The sequence below is a fragment of the Brugia malayi genome (assembly GCF_000002995.4).
Source record: "Brugia malayi strain FR3 genome assembly, contig: Bm_v4_Chr2_contig_001, whole genome shotgun sequence".
NCBI classification, from domain to species: domain Eukaryota; kingdom Metazoa; phylum Nematoda; class Chromadorea; order Rhabditida; family Onchocercidae; genus Brugia; species Brugia malayi.
Window position 1 is genome coordinate 1368053 of NW_025062476.1, and position 20894 is coordinate 1388946.

Sequence of the window (20894 nt, forward strand, 5' to 3'; positions counted from 1 at the left end):
AAAGTAATGCAAGCATGAAAACAGTCCGGAATATTTTTAAGAAGTTCTTGACTAAATATACGGGTTAAAGTGGTTATTTTAACTAATTACAATATTATTTTTAATAATCATAAAATTGTTTTGAATCATTTAAAAATTATGACTGATTTGCTTTTGTGACAAATGTTGAAATTTACCTTTCCAATTATTATTGATTTCACAAATAAACTTAAACAAAATTTGACACATTTTACCTTTATTCATTATAAGACTGCATGAAGTGAACAGTTCAAAGCAACCATTTCTTTATTACTATTTTAAAGAATAAATTACAATTGTTAAATTGCAAAAAAATTTATACGGGAAAATAATTTTCCATTAAATGCCATATAAAATAGATTTAAAATTTTATCAACCTGATTCATTTGGTTCTGTAATACTGTTGCGTGAGTTTAAAAGAAAGAAGAAATTAATCCAGTCTGAAAAAACTCGCATTTAATTGCTTGCCTTCAAATTTCGCTGTTAGTTATACATTTATGCATTCCTATGGTATTCATGGAATAATGAATAATGATAAAATATTAAATAATCCAATAACAAAATGAATTTATAAATTGGTAACTGCATTCTGATGCTTCGAAAACATCTGATTGCTGCGCTCCTTTTCTTATGTTTGCGAAGAATGCCCAAATTGTGTCACATTTTCTGGAACGAAAATTTTTACTTGTTTTGTAACGCCAAAAGAAATGATTAGCAGTTCATCGCAGCTTGGCTTTATAGATGAAATGATATGTTTTTCTGCATACTTTCCATGAATTAGAAAAACAAAGTAATTTGTCAAGAGTGGATGGAATATTCATTACTTTGCTAATATTTTCAATGTTTGTTGGTGTATATTGAAACGTCACTGTCACCACTGTCAAAACCTTTTTTAAGAAGTTGATTCTTAGGTCATGAAAAGTTGCTACATTGAGAAAACGATATGAAAATACACAGTATCTAATGAGCGCATTAAACAAATTTTGTATTGTGACTCTGTGGCCACAAATGCTTCGCAACAAATTTTACATGCAGTCTATTTCAGGCTGATATATCTATTAAAATTCTGCTAAATTTATAAACTAACGAGATTTTTTTTGGCAGATCTTTTTGTGTTTTTGCAGTCCATTCCTGTTGGTGAAGAATTTGTCACATCCCTTGCATTGAGGACGAGATTCATGCGTTTGCTTATGGTAGCGAAATGATGAACCATGGTCGAATATTTGCCCACAACTGGGCGCTTTGCATTCATAGATGAAGGGCTGACCGTGTGCTTTCCTATGTGTTATATATTCCTTGCGACTTGTCGCAATCACAGCACACCCGGGATAGAGGCATTCGTAGCTTTTTCCACCTAAAAAACTCTTATAATATTTGTTTTTGCAATTGCCATTCTGTTACAATGTTTGGCAACTAATTATGTAATCTGATTATCACTCCTTAGCACATCTCATTTCAAATAATTTTCATCCTAGAAGCCAAATTTTCTGTGTGTTTTTTCTTGTACATGCATTCTATTTCAAGCTGTCATATACTTCTAAAATTCTTTTAAATTTTCAAACTAACGAGATTTTATTTGGCAGAGTTTCCTATGTCTAAATAGTGCATTTATGCTACTGAAGAATTTGCCGCAACACTCGCACTGAGGATTAGATTCATGCGTTTGCTTGTGAGTATGAAGTGTTGAATCATGGTTGAATATTCGCCCACAACCGGCCACTCTGCATTCATAGATGAAGGGCTGACCGTGTGTTTTCCTATGTGTTATATATTCGTTACGACTTTTCGTGACCATAGCACATCCGGGATAAAGGCATTCATACCTTTGTTCGTCTGAATTGATATTTTATTATGGAGTTTAGCAGCTAATTAAGTATTCTGATAAACCATAAAAACATCGTTGCTATGAAATAATCTTACCACATCTCGTTTCAAATAATTTAGATCACAAAAAGCTGTACAATTATCTTCACTTATAATTGAACAAAAAGTGTAATTGTAAGTTTTTCGTTTGTTTTGTAAGTTTTTCATTTGTCTCATCGCTCACAAATCATAGCACATTTTATGCGTATTCCATTTCAGGTTGATATATGTGTTCTGTTAAATTTACAAACTAACGAGATTTTTTTTGGCAGAGCCACTCGTGTTTACGCAGTGCATTCCTATTGACGAGGAATTTGCCACAATCCTTGCACTGAGGACGAGGTTCATGCGTCTGTATGTGATTGTAAAATGATGATTCATGGTCAAATATTCGCCCACAACCGGACACTTTGCATTCATAGATGAAGGGCTGACTGTGTGTTTTCCTATGTGTTAGATATTCTTTGTGATTTTTCGTGGTCACAGTACACCCGCGATAATGACAAGTATAATTTTTCTTATCTGAAAAATTCTTGTCAAAGCATTTTGCAATCAGTAGTCCATTACACCATTTGGCACTTAAATAATGTGAGAAATCATATAAATATCATCGCTATAAAAAAATATCACATTGCATTTTGAATAACTTAGGTAAAAGGTAGTTCTTTACTTACCTTCTCATATTTTGAAGCCAAAGTCATACTTTGAATGTCACCTCTTCAATTTCATGCGAATAATGAAAGCAAAGAACTATTAGAACGAAAAGTTGTTATGCAATGTGTCATTACCTGTTTCTGATTCTTTATAGGTATTTTCCTTGTAATCGAGGATATTCAAGTAATCTGAATGCTTATTGTCGATGTTGCTCTGTTCAGCAGTTGCACTTTGACTGGAAGTGTTATCTGAGGAAAGAGTAAGCTGGTGAAAATAAATCGGAACGGCATTTTGTTGTGAGCCAGGTAAGTGCATATATGTGATAATATCATCGCTGTTGAGATTAAGTGAGGAAGAAGTTTCATTCTGAGCATCTAAATAACTCAAATTACAAGAAGTTGTGTTTATCTTTTCATATATCTAAAGCAAAAGTCTCACCTATAATGGAAGGATATCGCACGTTATCATCACTCGTTTTTAATTCTTCATTAGCATCTCTCCACAGATTCCTGTATGAGTCCATATCTGATAACTCCAAATTAGTGTGGCCATAGATATCGGAGAAGCCAGGATGAGGAGAATTTGTGATCTGATTAGTTTCAGATCCCGATTCTTCACTTCTTATATTCTCAGTTTCACTCAACTGAGCGAAATCAATGAACTGCGAAGGATCCAACGGAAATTCTGAGCTAAACAATGGCTCAAAATTGTTGTAATCGAAGATATCAAGGCTATCTGAGATGCCAGAAAAAGGGTCGATATTAGGTAGATTGGAAGTTTCATTATCAGAAGCGATGCATAGTAGAAGATTGAACCAAGTGATGGGTGTCATAAATTTATTGAAGAACATGGTGAAACACAATTTTGTGAGATGACAGAAATGCTCAAATGGAAGCTTTTTATTTCAGATTGCTTGGAATTAAAGACCAAAGGTGAAACAGTTGTTTTAATATTTTTTCCCTTTCATTCTCGCTTTCTTCTCCACCATTGGTAGTTTATGAAGTCTGTAAATGTTCTTTTGAAACTCGATGGAAGTGCTGCAGTAGCGTGTTCTACCATTTCAGTAATACATGTACACTGGGTGACACCACAAGAAATGGTATTCTGATGCATTTAATAAAATACATATCACTAATAATATCACTGATAGAACTTCATTGGATCACTTGAAATTTGATAAATATTGCTTATTGACATACATCCATAACTATTCCTACTATTATAAAAAAAATTTCAACATAAGCTGAAGCGGTATTTGATATTTGAAAGGATGGAGCAAATTTCAAAAAAAAAAGTTTGGTTGACATTTGCATAAAGGAAACTAATGAATAGCTGGAATTAAATGTCATTGAAATATTTAATCTGTGCAGTATATAATGATCCTGTCTACTTTGTTTAATAAAATATTGTATATTGAATGGTAAATAAAATATTGAATGAATTATTTGCATGTTGTAAAAATTTTAGGTTTTAAATTTTGGTGACATCAATTAACTGACAACTGGAAATATATTGGTTTACTTCCGATGTTTATTCTTAACTATTGTTTACCATCTTACTCATATTTTAATTGATCATATCCAATTCTATCACAACATATGCAATAATTCACAATCGATCGAACTGTAGTAGGCATAATCCTCGGTCAGATCGGTCAGAAATGGAAAGTAACACACAATGAATTGATAGGAGATATGTGAAAACTTTAGTGTGAATGGGTGGTGGTCAATGCAGTGGTAATTAATAATGATTCTAACTAACCAGAAGTTTAAAACACCATTCTTTTCATTTTAATCTCTGCCTTTCTTCAAATTAATTCAGCAACTCAAATAATGAATCAGCAAGGTAAAGAAGTTTTCAAGCAAGTGATAGAAGTAATTGCACAAAATCAAAATGCATGAATGGAAATTGATGAATAGTTGGAATCAAATATCAGTAGGTGATGAAATGTTTAATCTATACAGTATTGAATAATCCTAATTGCGTTTCTTAAAAAAATATTGCTACTGAATTATTTGCACATTATGGAAATTTTAGATTTTAAATGTCAGTTGATTGACAGTTACAACCTTTTTACGAAAGTTAATCAGTTTTTTTAATCAAGTTAATCAGCACAAAATTTAATTTCGATAAATCTAGCATGAACTTTTGCGGTAAAATCCAGGTCTCAAATCAAAACAAAAATGTTTTTATAAGAGATCTTTTCTTTTTCTGTTCTGTTCTATTGTCGGTAATGATTTGTGACAAGTTTAATGAGTAAAAGGCTACGAACTGATTTGCTTAATACTATAGTCCCAGGAAAATATTTCAACTACCCGAGAATTGGGATCACTTACTAATGATTCTTTTTCTTGTGACATTAATTGAATATTGGACTTATTATTATTGAAGTGTAAGTGGAATTATTATTATTGCACAAAATTCAATAAATCTAACATGAACGTTTTGCGGTGAATGTCCGGTCTCAAATCAACTCCAAAAAATAGTTCAACTCCAGGGTAGAGGAGCAACAAATATAGTCAACAAATATAGTTGATAGCATGAGAGCAACAAATATAGTTGACAGCATGACATAATAATGAGTGCTAATGTGACTTTCAAGAAAGCAGTATACTATAAAATGGGAACAGTTAGCCGCGGGTTGCTTCTTATCCCTAATGTGAACTACCCGTGGATATAAAGCAAAAGCAGTAGTGCTGCCTAGGTTTTCCCCTTCTCCTATGGAAAGAACCATTCGATGATAATTCTAATGAAAAAGAAGAGATGGGGTCATGATTAGTGTTAGCCTATTTACTGCTTCTATGAGTATTGCTCTATTGGCAATATTCCTACTAATATTTTATTGGATTATTTGATTCAAAAATTTACCGACGATTTCCTTTTTTTAATATTTATGCATTATTCCACATAATTATAAAATTCTTTTTCACATTAAGAGTTTGCAAAGTACTAAAGCTAAAATTGATATAAAAATTCAATTCTGTATTAGCGATTTACAGGATTTTATTGATTCATTGCTGAATTTGTGATAAAAAATTTTTAAATCAATATTTCAGTAATAATTTATCATTTTAAATTGATATTTCAAATAATTTATGACATTATTATTTTGCCATCAAAATATTGGCTGAAGATATAGCGCCAGGGAAAAATCACAAATAAATTCAAATTTATATTATAATTCTTCAAAATTTCAAATTTGTAAATTACCTAATTTTCCGGAGTTCGGGTTTTTAATAAATTCATTGCTGAAATTAATTGAATATGATACAAAATATTTGCAAGTACTAAAGCTAAAATGATATTAAAATTCAATTCTGTATTAGCGATTTTTTATTTATTGCCATATTTGTGATAAAAAATTTTAAATTCTATTAAATCTGTTTATCTCTCGCAAATTTTAGGAAACTATTAAAACATTTATCACACATAATTCAAGCTATCATAACTAATTTATTTAATCACTATATCACTCCAACTTTTTCTATTAATATATTTCACTAATTTTCTATTTATATTAATTAATCATTATTTTACAATGATTGAAAATTCTCAACTAAAACTTCTCAAAATACATAAAACTAAAGGATAAAAATATTGACTGATGAATTTTGCATACAACGAAATATGTAAATTTTAAGTCGTTTACAAATGTTAACTTTGTAAATAACAAAAACAATCATAAATTAGCAATGATTAAAAGGCTTTAGAAAAATACTTCAAAAAGTCATCATCAATTTATTTTTAAACATTTTTTTAAAAAAAATTTCTCTCACTTTTAATGTTCACTATTAAGCAGGAAAAAATACACTAAATACTGTGATTTGCTATTTCATCAAGTGCTACTCGAAGAATTATTTTAAATGAGTATTATCATAGAGTTTGCAACAATGACGGATTGAAGTAGTATAAATTAAGTAACAGAAGTAATAATTTTGTAATTGCATATTCTTACAATTATTTAAATGCGCTAATAAGCCTTGAAATTTTGCACAATTAATGGCTGTTTGAAATAAAAAAGTATAAAAAAACTTCAATTTATCAATTTATTGCAAAGGCATGAATGAAAAGGATTTGTCTTCCTTATCAATAATATTATGTTTTATAGCTAATTAACAGCTCGATTAGTTATTTGTAGTGTGGAATTCGTTATCAATATTTATGGAAGCATATTATTATCAGAGTTTACAATGCAGTACCCGAAATTGCTAAAAGAGACTTATCATTCTTTCCTGATAAATTTATTTATTAATGATTGTCAATGAAAGTCAATTTTGATTTGAAAAACAGAAAAAGGCAAACTTGTGTACTAACATAAATTTCAAAGAATTGGAATTAATCTGAAATAAAACTTTTTAAGAATCTTTAAAAGAGATACACTATTAAGTGGGACGTGATTTAAATACGTCAATAATCTCTAAAAGAGGTAGATTTTATGAACTTCGATATTGACTTAAACACAATAAATAAAAATAAAGAATTAAAAACTTTTTTATCAAATACGGCAATAAATAAAAAATCGCTAACACATAATTGAATTTTAATATCATTTTAGCTTTAGTACCTTGCAAATATTTTGTATCATATTCAATTAATTTCAGCAGTGAATTTATCAAAAACCCAAATTCCGGAAAATTAGGTAATTTAAAAATTTGAAATTTAAAGAATTATAACATAAATCTGAACTTATTGGGAAATTTCACTAACGCTATACCTTCGGTCGAAATTTTTGGGGCAAAATTCTTTTCATAATAATGACAAAATTTATTTGAAATATTAATTTAAAATGATAACTTATTACTGAAATGCGGAATTAAAATTTTTTCAACACAAATTCAGCAATAAATTAATAAATCAGAGTTAGATATGATCAATTAAAATGTGAATAAGATGGTAAGCAATAGCCATCAATAAATATAGGAAGTAAGCCAACATATTTCCACTTGTCAGTTAATTGATGTCACCAAAATTTAAAACCTAAAATTTTTACAACATGCAAATAATTCATTCAATATTTTATTTACCACTCAATATACAATATTTAATTAAACAAAGTAGACAGGATTATTATATACTGCACAGATTAAATATTTCAATAACATTTAATTCCAGCTATTCACCAGTTTCCTTTATGCAAATGTTACTCCATTTTATCAACCAAACTTTTTTTTGAAATTTGTTCCATCCTTTCAAATATCAAATACCGCTTCAGCTTATGTTGAAATTTTTTTTATAATAGTAGGAATAGTTATGGATGTATGTCAATAAGCAATATTTATCAAATTTCAAGTGATCAAATGAAGTTCTATCAGTGATATTATTAGTGGTATGTATAACAAACCATTTTATTAAATGCATCAGAATCCCATATCTCACGATGTCACCCAGTGTACACGTATTACTGAAATGGTAGAACACGCTACTGCAGCACTTCCATCGACTTTCAAAAGAACATTTATAAACTTTTAAACCACAAATGGTGGAGAGGAAAGCAGAATGAAAGGGAAAAAATATTAAAAACAATGAGGATTTGAAACTGTTTCACCTTTGATGTTTAACTTTTCATAACGATTAAAAACCTTTGATCTTTAAATCCAAGCAATCTGAAATAAAAAGCTTCCATTTGAGCATTTCTGTCATCTCACAAAATTGTGTGTTTCACCATGTTCTTCAATATATTTATGACACCCATCATTTGGTTCAATCTTCTACTATGCATCGCTTCTGATAATGAAACTTTCCATCTACCTAATTTCGATACTGCTAATGAAGTTATTACAAATAATACTTATTCTGGCATCTCAAATACTTTTGGATTTCTCGATTACCTCAATTTTGAGCCATTATTTAGCTCAGAATTTCCGTTGGATCCTTCGCAGTTCATTGATTTCGCTCAGTTGAGTGAAACTGAGGATATAAGCAGTGAAGAATCGAAATCTGAAACTAATCAGATCACAAATTCTTCTCATCTTGGCTTTTCCGATATCTATGATCCCTTTGGCCACACTAATTTGGAGTTATCACTTAGCTCAGATATGGACACATATAGGAGTTTCTGGAGAGATGCTAATGAAGAATTAAAAATGAGTAATGATAACCTGCGATATCCTTCCATTAGAGGTGAGAGTTTTGTTTTAGATACATTTAAAGATAAACACAACTTCTTGTAATTTGAGTTATTTAGATGCTCAGAATGAAACTTCTTCCTCACTTAATCTCAACAGCGATGATATTATCACATATGTGCACTTACCTGGCTCACAACAAAGTGCCGTTCCGATTTATTTTCACCAGCTTACTCTTTCCTCAGATGACACTTCCAGTCAAAGTGCAACTGCTGAACAGAGCAACATCGACAATAAGTACTCAGATTACTTGAATATCCTCAATTATAGGGAAAATGCCTATAAAGGATTGGAAACAGGTAATGACAAATTGCATAACAAAGTTCCGTTCTAATAATTCCTTACTTCATTAATAACGTGATATTGAAGAAAGAAGTAATAACGAATCGAAAATAATTTCATCACAGCAGAAAATTCACAATTACCTGCTAAGTGAGACCTTTTTAGGGAAGATATTAAAAGTAATTTTTGCTACAAATATGTGCGAAGATAAATAAACAACTACTAATTATCTAAGCCATTTAAAATGCAATGTGATATTATTTTATTTTTATGATTTCTTACATTACTTTAGTACTGAATAGTGTAATAAACTACTGATTGCAAAAATAAATGTTTGACAAAAATTTTCCAGATAAGAATGATTATACTTGTCATTACCCGGGATGTACAGTGATCACGAAAACTCGCAAAGAATATCTAACACATAGGAAAACCCACGGTCAACCCTTCATCTATGAATGCAAAGTGCCCGATTGTGGGCGAACATTCGACCATAAATCATCATTTTATAATCATATAGAAACGCATGAACTTCATCCTCGGTGCGGGTATTGTGACAAATTTTTCACTAGCAGGAATGCACTGCGAAAACACAAGAGACTCTGCGAAATAAAATTTCGTTAGTTTTTAAATTTAACAGAATTTCAAACATATATATCAACCTGAAATGGAATGCATGTGAAATCTGCTATAAAACATTTGTGAGCGCTGAGTGACAAAACAACTGAAAATTTACAATTACACTTTTTGAAGGATCAGAAACAGGTAATGACATATTTCATAACAACTTTTCGCTCTAATGGTTCTTTGCTTTCATTAGCGGCATAAAATTGAAGAGAACAATATTAAAAGTATGATTCTTGCTTCAAATATATGCGAAGATAAGTTAACAACTACTTTTTACCTAACTTATTCAAAATGCAATGTGATATTTTCTTATGGCAATGACATTTTTATGATTCCTTACATTATTTCAACTATCAAATGGTGTAATAGATTACTAATTGCGAAAAAAAAAATATTTTTCAGATAAGAAAAATCATACTTGTCATTATCGCGGATGTACTGTGATCACGAAAAATTACAACGAACATGCAACACATAAGAAAACACACGGTCAACCCTTCATCTATGAATGCAAAGTGCCCGGTTGTGGACGAACATTTGACCATAGATCAACATTTTACAGCCACAGACGAACACATGAACCTCACCCTCAGTGCGAGTGCTGTGGCAAAGTCTTTGTCAGCAAGAATGTACTGAGTTATCATAAGAAGCGCTGCCCTACAAAATCTCGTTAGTTTGCAAATCTAGCAAAATTTTAAACACATACGTCAACCTGAAATAGAGTGCCTGTGAAATCCATTGTGAAATATCTGTGACCACGAGTGTTGATGCAATAGAAAAATCACAATTACACATTTTGTTGTAACTATACTCGAAAATGATTAAGCAACTTCTTGTGATCTAAATTATTTGAAATGAATGTGATAAGATTATTTCATGAGAGTGATATTTTTAGGGTTTATCGGACTACTCAATTAACACCGTAATAAAATATCAATTGCAAAAACAAATATAAGAGTTTTTCAGATGAACGATGCTACGAATGCTGTTATCTCGGATGTACTATGATCACGAACAGTTACAAGGAATATATAACACATAAGAAAACACACGGTCAGCCCTTCATCTATGAATGCAGAGTGCCTGGTTGTGGGCGGACATTCAACCATGATTCAGCACTTTATTATCATAAGCAAACGCATGAACCTCGTCCTCAGTGCGAGCGCTGTGGCAAATTTTTCATTAGCAGGAATGGACTGAATTATCATAAGAAGCGCTGCTCTACAAAATCTCGTTAGTTTATAAATTTAGCAGAATTTTAATAGATATGTCAGCCTGAAATAGAATGCATGTAAAATTTGTTGCGAAGCATTTGTGACCGCAGAGTGACCTAAGAACCAACTGCTTAAAGAGGTGTTGACAGTGGTGACAGTGACGTTTCAATATACATCAACAAACACTGAAAATATTAGCAATGTAATGAATATTCCATCCACTCTTGGCCAAATTGGCTTTGTTTTTCTAATTCGTGGAAAGTATGCAGAAAAACATATCATTTCATCTATAAAGCCAAGCTGCCATGAACTGCTAATCATTTCTTTTGGCGTAACAAAACAAGTAAAAATTTTCATTCCAGAAAATGAGATACAATTTGGGCATTCTTCGCAAACATAAGAAAAGGAGCGCAGCAAACAGACGTTTTCGAAGTATCAGAATGCAGCTAATAATTTATAATTTAATTTTGTTACTGGATTATTTAATATTTTATCGTTATTTATTATCCCATGAATATCATAGAAATGCATAAATTATAATTGACAATGAAACCTAAAATTTGAGGGCAAGCAATTAATGTTGTGGAAGGTTTTGATTTGCTTAATTAATAATATTGGAAGAGGTGTTTGATCGCAGGAGATTGTCTTGGATGTAAATGTAAATGCGTGAGGTAACAGAAATATAAACCAATTTCTTTATTAGCAGAAGTAATAGGACAAAACGTTGATAGAGAACAATTGAAATTGGAATCATCGGTCCATGGCTATGAATTACACATATCCCCAATCTTTTAACAAGAGTGAACCTTATGTAACAATTATCTTATATTATATATGTTAAAATGTAGGAATGGTTTATAATTAGACATTTTTGTACAAAGTATGATAGTAAGTAACTTTAACAATAGGTTTAAAAATGGATATCACGATGAATTGAATAGTTATTACAAAAGAAAGTACAATGGTTTGTCTAGACATTATGATAATTGGCTACTATGAGTTACAATAGACATTACATGATAGATACTCATAGCATATGAATTGATATGAGATCAAAAGTCAATTAAACCAGTACAATGAATTGTAAAAGACATCAATGGATTGCTATATTAAGCATTGTTAACATTTATTTAGTGCTTCGCGAAATTAAAATCCGCGACAATTAAATGCAACGCTCAGTAAAGGATTTATCATGCAAAAAGGTAATAAAAAACATACTAGAAGTATTATTTTAATAATAATTTGTGGCAAAATTGGGCAACACGAGATGATTTTAAGCAAAGAAATAGTTTTATAAGAAAAAAAAGTAAGCTAGTTGCAATTTAGTCTAAGTCTTAATGTGCAAAATAAATGGTAGATGATGAAAGAACTTCTATTACATCATTGTTTTTATTATTTACAAAAGTTAACATTTGTAAATAATTTAAAATTTATTTCGTTATATGCAAAATTTGTTGAAATTTGTATTTTAAAAAACTTCAAATAAAAAAAAAAAAATCAAATGAAAATAATGCTTAATTTACAATAAATAGTTAAAATTGTTAGCTAAATACATAAAAAGTTGAAGTGATATAATCTTTAGAGAAATTAATCATGATAGCATAAAAATAATGTATAATAAATATCTTGATAGCTTTTATGTGTTATAAGAAATCAGAAATGAATTTTATTAACAGCTATATCACATTAATGCATACAGGTAGACCAATCTGACAAAACCAAATTTATTTTTTTAATTTTGTTAAATGCAATATTTCTAAATTTGAAAGTCACCATTTCAATATTTTCAAATAAATTATATTCAAACAATTGGCAATAATATTATGGAAAGAACTATGACGAAAAATGGAGGGTCATATCGACAGAAGCTATAACACCAGGGAAAATATCAAATAAGTTAAATTTATTTTATCATTATATAAAATTTCAATTTTGTCAACTTTATAACATTTTGAAATTCACATTTTAATGAATTCTATGCTGAAATAATTTGAATATGATGTCATCAAAATATTTTGCAAGGTACTAAAGCTAAAATTATAAATGAAATATACTATCTAAAAGTAATGCAAGCATGAAAACAGTCCGGAATATTTTTAAGAAGTTCTTGACTAAATATACGGGTTAAAGTGGTTATTTTAACTAATTACAATATTATTTTTAATAATCATAAAATTGTTTTGAATCATTTAAAAATTATGACTGATTTGCTTTTGTGACAAATGTTGAAATTTACCTTTCCAATTATTATTGATTTCACAAATAAACTTAAATAAAATTTGACACATTTTACCTTTATTCATTATAAGACTGCATGAAGTGAACAGTTCAAAGCAACCATTTCTTTATTACTATTTTAAAGAATAAATTACAATTGTTAAATTGCAAAAAAATTTATACGGGAAAATAATTTTCCATTAAATGCCATATAAAATAGATTTAAAATTTTATCAACCTGATTCATTTGGTTCTGTAATACTGTTGCGTGAGTTTAAAAGAAAGAAGAAATTAATCCAGTCTGAAAAAACTCGCATTTAATTGCTTGCCTTCAAATTTCGCTGTTAGTTATACATTTATGCATTCCTATGGTATTCATGGAATAATGAATAATGATAAAATATTAAATAATCCAATAACAAAATGAATTTATAAATTGGTAACTGCATTCTGATGCTTCGAAAACATCTGATTGCTGCGCTCCTTTTCTTATGTTTGCGAAGAATGCCCAAATTGTGTCACATTTTCTGGAACGAAAATTTTTACTTGTTTTGTAACGCCAAAAGAAATGATTAGCAGTTCATCGCAGCTTGGCTTTATAGATGAAATGATATGTTTTTCTGCATACTTTCCATGAATTAGAAAAACAAAGTAATTTGTCAAGAGTGGATGGAATATTCATTACTTTGCTAATATTTTCAATGTTTGTTGGTGTATATTGAAACGTCACTGTCACCACTGTCAAAACCTTTTTTAAGAAGTTGATTCTTAGGTCATGAAAAGTTGCTACATTGAGAAAACGATATGAAAATACACAGTATCTAATGAGCGCATTAAACAAATTTTGTATTGTGACTCTGTGGCCACAAATGCTTCGCAACAAATTTTACATGCAGTCTATTTCAGGCTGATATATCTATTAAAATTCTGCTAAATTTATAAACTAACGAGATTTTTTTTGGCAGATCTTTTTGTGTTTTTGCAGTCCATTCCTGTTGGTGAAGAATTTGTCACATCCCTTGCATTGAGGACGAGATTCATGCGTTTGCTTATGGTAGCGAAATGATGAACCATGGTCGAATATTTGCCCACAACTGGGCGCTTTGCATTCATAGATGAAGGGCTGACCGTGTGCTTTCCTATGTGTTATATATTCCTTGCGACTTGTCGCAATCACAGCACACCCGGGATAGAGGCATTCGTAGCTTTTTCCACCTAAAAAACTCTTATAATATTTGTTTTTGCAATTGCCATTCTGTTACAATGTTTGGCAACTAATTATGTAATCTGATTATCACTCCTTAGCACATCTCATTTCAAATAATTTTCATCCTAGAAGCCAAATTTTCTGTGTGTTTTTTCTTGTACATGCATTCTATTTCAAGCTGTCATATACTTCTAAAATTCTTTTAAATTTTCAAACTAACGAGATTTTATTTGGCAGAGTTTCCTATGTCTAAATAGTGCATTTATGCTACTGAAGAATTTGCCGCAACACTCGCACTGAGGATTAGATTCATGCGTTTGCTTGTGAGTATGAAGTGTTGAATCATGGTTGAATATTCGCCCACAACCGGCCACTCTGCATTCATAGATGAAGGGCTGACCGTGTGTTTTCCTATGTGTTATATATTCGTTACGACTTTTCGTGACCATAGCACATCCGGGATAAAGGCATTCATACCTTTGTTCGTCTGAATTGATATTTTATTATGGAGTTTAGCAGCTAATTAAGTATTCTGATAAACCATAAAAACATCGTTGCTATGAAATAATCTTACCACATCTCGTTTCAAATAATTTAGATCACAAAAAGCTGTACAATTATCTTCACTTATAATTGAACAAAAAGTGTAATTGTAAGTTTTTCGTTTGTTTTGTAAGTTTTTCATTTGTCTCATCGCTCACAAATCATAGCACATTTTATGCGTATTCCATTTCAGGTTGATATATGTGTTCTGTTAAATTTACAAACTAACGAGATTTTTTTTGGCAGAGCCACTCGTGTTTACGCAGTGCATTCCTATTGACGAGGAATTTGCCACAATCCTTGCACTGAGGACGAGGTTCATGCGTCTGTATGTGATTGTAAAATGATGATTCATGGTCAAATATTCGCCCACAACCGGACACTTTGCATTCATAGATGAAGGGCTGACTGTGTGTTTTCCTATGTGTTAGATATTCTTTGTGATTTTTCGTGGTCACAGTACACCCGCGATAATGACAAGTATAATTTTTCTTATCTGAAAAATTCTTGTCAAAGCATTTTGCAATCAGTAGTCCATTACACCATTTGGCACTTAAATAATGTGAGAAATCATATAAATATCATCGCTATAAAAAAATATCACATTGCATTTTGAATAACTTAGGTAAAAGGTAGTTCTTTACTTACCTTCTCATATTTTGAAGCCAAAGTCATACTTTGAATGTCACCTCTTCAATTTCATGCGAATAATGAAAGCAAAGAACTATTAGAACGAAAAGTTGTTATGCAATGTGTCATTACCTGTTTCTGATTCTTTATAGGTATTTTCCTTGTAATCGAGGATATTCAAGTAATCTGAATGCTTATTGTCGATGTTGCTCTGTTCAGCAGTTGCACTTTGACTGGAAGTGTTATCTGAGGAAAGAGTAAGCTGGTGAAAATAAATCGGAACGGCATTTTGTTGTGAGCCAGGTAAGTGCATATATGTGATAATATCATCGCTGTTGAGATTAAGTGAGGAAGAAGTTTCATTCTGAGCATCTAAATAACTCAAATTACAAGAAGTTGTGTTTATCTTTTCATATATCTAAAGCAAAAGTCTCACCTATAATGGAAGGATATCGCACGTTATCATCACTCGTTTTTAATTCTTCATTAGCATCTCTCCACAGATTCCTGTATGAGTCCATATCTGATAACTCCAAATTAGTGTGGCCATAGATATCGGAGAAGCCAGGATGAGGAGAATTTGTGATCTGATTAGTTTCAGATCCCGATTCTTCACTTCTTATATTCTCAGTTTCACTCAACTGAGCGAAATCAATGAACTGCGAAGGATCCAACGGAAATTCTGAGCTAAACAATGGCTCAAAATTGTTGTAATCGAAGATATCAAGGCTATCTGAGATGCCAGAAAAAGGGTCGATATTAGGTAGATTGGAAGTTTCATTATCAGAAGCGATGCATAGTAGAAGATTGAACCAAGTGATGGGTGTCATAAATTTATTGAAGAACATGGTGAAACACAATTTTGTGAGATGACAGAAATGCTCAAATGGAAGCTTTTTATTTCAGATTGCTTGGAATTAAAGACCAAAGGTGAAACAGTTGTTTTAATATTTTTTCCCTTTCATTCTCGCTTTCTTCTCCACCATTGGTAGTTTATGAAGTCTGTAAATGTTCTTTTGAAACTCGATGGAAGTGCTGCAGTAGCGTGTTCTACCATTTCAGTAATACATGTACACTGGGTGACACCACAAGAAATGGTATTCTGATGCATTTAATAAAATACATATCACTAATAATATCACTGATAGAACTTCATTGGATCACTTGAAATTTGATAAATATTGCTTATTGACATACATCCATAACTATTCCTACTATTATAAAAAAAATTTCAACATAAGCTGAAGCGGTATTTGATATTTGAAAGGATGGAGCAAATTTCAAAAAAAAAAGTTTGGTTGACATTTGCATAAAGGAAACTAATGAATAGCTGGAATTAAATGTCATTGAAATATTTAATCTGTGCAGTATATAATGATCCTGTCTACTTTGTTTAATAAAATATTGTATATTGAATGGTAAATAAAATATTGAATGAATTATTTGCATGTTGTAAAAATTTTAGGTTTTAAATTTTGGTGACATCAATTAACTGACAACTGGAAATATATTGGTTTACTTCCGATGTTTATTCTTAACTATTGTTTACCATCTTACTCATATTTTAATTGATCATATCCAATTCTATCACAACATATGCAATAATTCACAATCGATCGAACTGTAGTAGGCATAATCCTCGGTCAGATCGGTCAGAAATGGAAAGTAACACACAATGAATTGATAGGAGATATGTGAAAACTTTAGTGTGAATGGGTGGTGGTCAATGCAGTGGTAATTAATAATGATTCTAACTAACCAGAAGTTTAAAACACCATTCTTTTCATTTTAATCTCTGCCTTTCTTCAAATTAATTCAGCAACTCAAATAATGAATCAGCAAGGTAAAGAAGTTTTCAAGCAAGTGATAGAAGTAATTGCACAAAATCAAAATGCATGAATGGAAATTGATGAATAGTTGGAATCAAATATCAGTAGGTGATGAAATGTTTAATCTATACAGTATTGAATAATCCTAATTGCGTTTCTTAAAAAAATATTGCTACTGAATTATTTGCACATTATGGAAATTTTAGATTTTAAATGTCAGTTGATTGACAGTTACAACCTTTTTACGAAAGTTAATCAGTTTTTTTAATCAAGTTAATCAGCACAAAATTTAATTTCGATAAATCTAGCATGAACTTTTGCGGTAAAATCCAGGTCTCAAATCAAAACAAAAATGTTTTTATAAGAGATCTTTTCTTTTTCTGTTCTGTTCTATTGTCGGTTATGATTTGTGACAAGTTTAATGAGTAAAAGGCTACGAACTGATTTGCTTAATACTATAGTCCCAGGAAAATATTTCAACTACCCGAGAATTGGGATCACTTACTAATGATTCTTTTTCTTGTGACATTAATTGAATATTGGACTTATTATTATTGAAGTGTAAGTGGAATTATTATTATTGCACAAAATTCAATAAATCTAACATGAACGTTTTGCGGTGAATGTCCGATCTCAAATCAACTCCAAAAAATAGTTCAACTCCAGGGTAGAGGAGCAACAAATATAGTCAACAAATATAGTTGATAGCATGAGAGCAACAAATATAGTTGACAGCATGACATAATAATGAGTGCTAATGTGACTTTCAAGAAAGCAGTATACTATAAAATGGGAACAGTTAGCCGCGGGTTGCTTCTTATCCCTAATGTGAACTACCCGTGGATATAAAGCAAAAGCAGTAGTGCTGCCTAGGTTTTCCCCTTCTCCTATGGAAAGAACCATTCGATGATAATTCTAATGAAAAAGAAGAGATGGGGTCATGATTAGTGTTAGCCTATTTGCTGCTTCTATGAGTATTGCTCTATTGGCAATATTCCTACTAATATTTTATTGGATTATTTGATTCAAAAATTTACCGACGATTTCCTTTTTTTAATATTTATGCATTATTCCACATAATTATAAAATTCTTTTTCACATTAAGAGTTTGCAAAGTACTAAAGCTAAAATTGATATAAAAATTCAATTCTGTATTAGCGATTTACAGGATTTTATTGATTCATTGCTGAATTTGTGATAAAAAATTTTTAAATCAATATTTCAGTAATAATTTATCATTTTAAATTGATATTTCAAATAATTTATGACATTATTATTTTGCCATCAAAATATTGGCTGAAGATATAGCGCCAGGGAAAAATCACAAATAAATTCAAATTTATATTATAATTCTTCAAAATTTCAAATTTGTAAATTACCTAATTTTCCGGAGTTCGGGTTTTTAATAAATTCATTGCTGAAATTAATTGAATATGATACAAAATATTTGCAAGTACTAAAGCTAAAATGATATTAAAATTCAATTCTGTATTAGCGATTTTTTATTTATTGCCATATTTGTGATAAAAAATTTTAAATTCTATTAAATCTGTTTATCTCTCGCAAATTTTAGGAAACTATTAAAACATTTATCACACATAATTCAAGCTATCATAACTAATTTATTTAATCACTATATCACTCCAACTTTTTCTATTAATATATTTCACTAATTTTCTATTTATATTAATTAATCATTATTTTACAATGATTGAAAATTCTCAACTAAAACTTCTCAAAATACATAAAACTAAAGGATAAAAATATTGACTGATGAATTTTGCATACAACGAAATATGTAAATTTTAAGTCGTTTACAAATGTTAACTTTGTAAATAACAAAAACAATCATAAATTAGCAATGATTAAAAGGCTTTAGAAAAATACTTCAAAAAGTCATCATCAATTTATTTTTAAACATTTTTTTAAAAAAAATTTCTCTCACTTTTAATGTTCACTATTAAGCAGGAAAAAATACACTAAATACTGTGATTTGCTATTTCATCAAGTGCTACTCGAAGAATTATTTTAAATGAGTATTATCATAGAGTTTGCGACAATGACGGATTGAAGTAGTATAAATTAAGTAACAGAAGTAATAATTTTGTAATTGCATATTCTTACAATTATTTAAATGCGCTAATAAGCCTTGAAATTTTGCACAATTAATGGCTGTTTGAAATAAAAAAGTATAAAAAAACTTCAATTTATCAATTTATTGCAAAGGCATGGATGAAAAGGATTTGTCTTCCTTATCAATAATATTATGTTTTATAGCTAATTAACAGCTCGATTAGTTATTTGTAGTGTGGAATTCGTTATCAATATTTATGGAAGCATATTATTATCAGAGTTTACAATGCAGTACCCGAAATTGCTAAAAGAGACTTATCATTCTTTCCTGATAAATTTATTTATTAATGATTGTCAATGAAAGTCAATTTTGATTTGAAAAACAGAAAAAGGCAAACTTGTGTATAAATTTCAAAGAATTGGAATTAATCTGAAATAAAACTTTTTAAGAATCTTTAAAAGAGATACACTATTAAGTGGGACGTGATTTAAATACGTCAATAATCTCTAAAAGAGGTAGATTTTATGAACTTCGATATTGACTTAAACACAATAAATAAAAATAAAGAATTAAAAACTTTTTTATCAAATACGGCAATAAATAAAAAATCGCTAACACATAATTGAATTTTAATATCATTTTAGCTTTAGTACCTTGCAAATATTTTGTATCATATTCAATTAATTTCAGCAGTGAATTTATCAAAAACCCAAATTCCGGAAAATTAGGTAGTTTAAAAATTTGAAATTTAAAGAATTATAACATAAATCTGAACTTATTGGGAAATTTCACTAACGCTATACCTTCGGTCGAAATTTTCTTTTCATAGTAATGACAAAATTTATTTGAAATATTAATTTAAAATGATAACTTATTACTGAAATGCGGAATTAAAATTTTTTTAACACAAATTCAGCAATAAATTAATAAATCAGAGTTAGATATGATCAATTAAAATGTGAATAAGATGGTAAGCAATAGCCATCAATAAATATAGGAAGTAAGCCAACATATTTCCACTTGTCAGTTAATTGATGTCACCAAAATTTAAAACCTAAAATTTTTACAACATGCAAATAATTCATTCAATATTTTATTTACCACTCAATATACAATATTTAATTAAACAAAGTAGACAGGATTATTATATACTGCACAGATTAAATATTTCAATAACATTTAATTCCAGCTATTCACCAGTTTCCTTTATGCAAATGTTACTCCATTTTATCAACCAAACTTTTTTTTGAAATTTGTTCCATCCTTTCAAATATCAAATACCGCTTCAGCTTATGTTGAAATTTTTTTTATAATAGTAGGAATAGTTATGGATGTATGTCAATAAGCAATATTTATCAAATTTCAAGTGATCAAATGAAGTTCTACCAGTGATATTATTAGTGGTATGTATAACAAACCATTTTATTAGTGGTATGTATAACAAACCATTATATATATTTTATCATTATTAATTACCACTGCTTTGACCATCACCCATTCACACTAAAGTTTTCACATATCTCCTATCAATTCATTGTGTGTTACTTTCCATTTCTGACCGATCTGACCGAGGATTATGCCTACTACAGTTCGATCGATTGTGAATTATTG

General features: G+C 29.9%; 3 protein-coding genes across 3 annotated transcripts; 1 reads left to right on the forward strand and 2 right to left on the reverse strand.

Annotated features, from left to right (window-relative positions):
* Positions 1-1100: 1100 nt before the first annotated feature.
* Bm17463 (Uncharacterized protein) lies at positions 1101-3385 on the reverse strand (the record flags this gene model as incomplete). Its single annotated transcript, XM_043078070.1, has 5 exons — positions 1101-1372; positions 1585-1851; positions 2137-2403; positions 2670-2909; positions 2974-3385. The coding sequence occupies 5 exons, from the start codon at positions 3383-3385 to the stop codon at positions 1101-1103; spliced, it is 1458 nt and encodes a 485-aa protein (XP_042934004.1).
* Positions 3386-8198: 4813 nt separating this feature from the next.
* On the forward strand, positions 8199-10807 carry Bm17464 (Uncharacterized protein; the record flags this gene model as incomplete). Its single annotated transcript, XM_043078071.1, has 5 exons — positions 8199-8655; positions 8720-8959; positions 9295-9561; positions 9972-10238; positions 10536-10807. The coding sequence occupies 5 exons, from the start codon at positions 8199-8201 to the stop codon at positions 10805-10807; spliced, it is 1503 nt and encodes a 500-aa protein (XP_042934005.1).
* A 3136-nt stretch (positions 10808-13943) lies between these two features.
* Bm17465 (Uncharacterized protein) lies at positions 13944-16228 on the reverse strand (the record flags this gene model as incomplete). The annotated part of the gene is made up of 5 exons (XM_043078072.1): positions 13944-14215; positions 14428-14694; positions 14980-15246; positions 15513-15752; positions 15817-16228. The coding sequence occupies 5 exons, from the start codon at positions 16226-16228 to the stop codon at positions 13944-13946; spliced, it is 1458 nt and encodes a 485-aa protein (XP_042934006.1).
* Positions 16229-20894: the final 4666 nt, after the last annotated feature.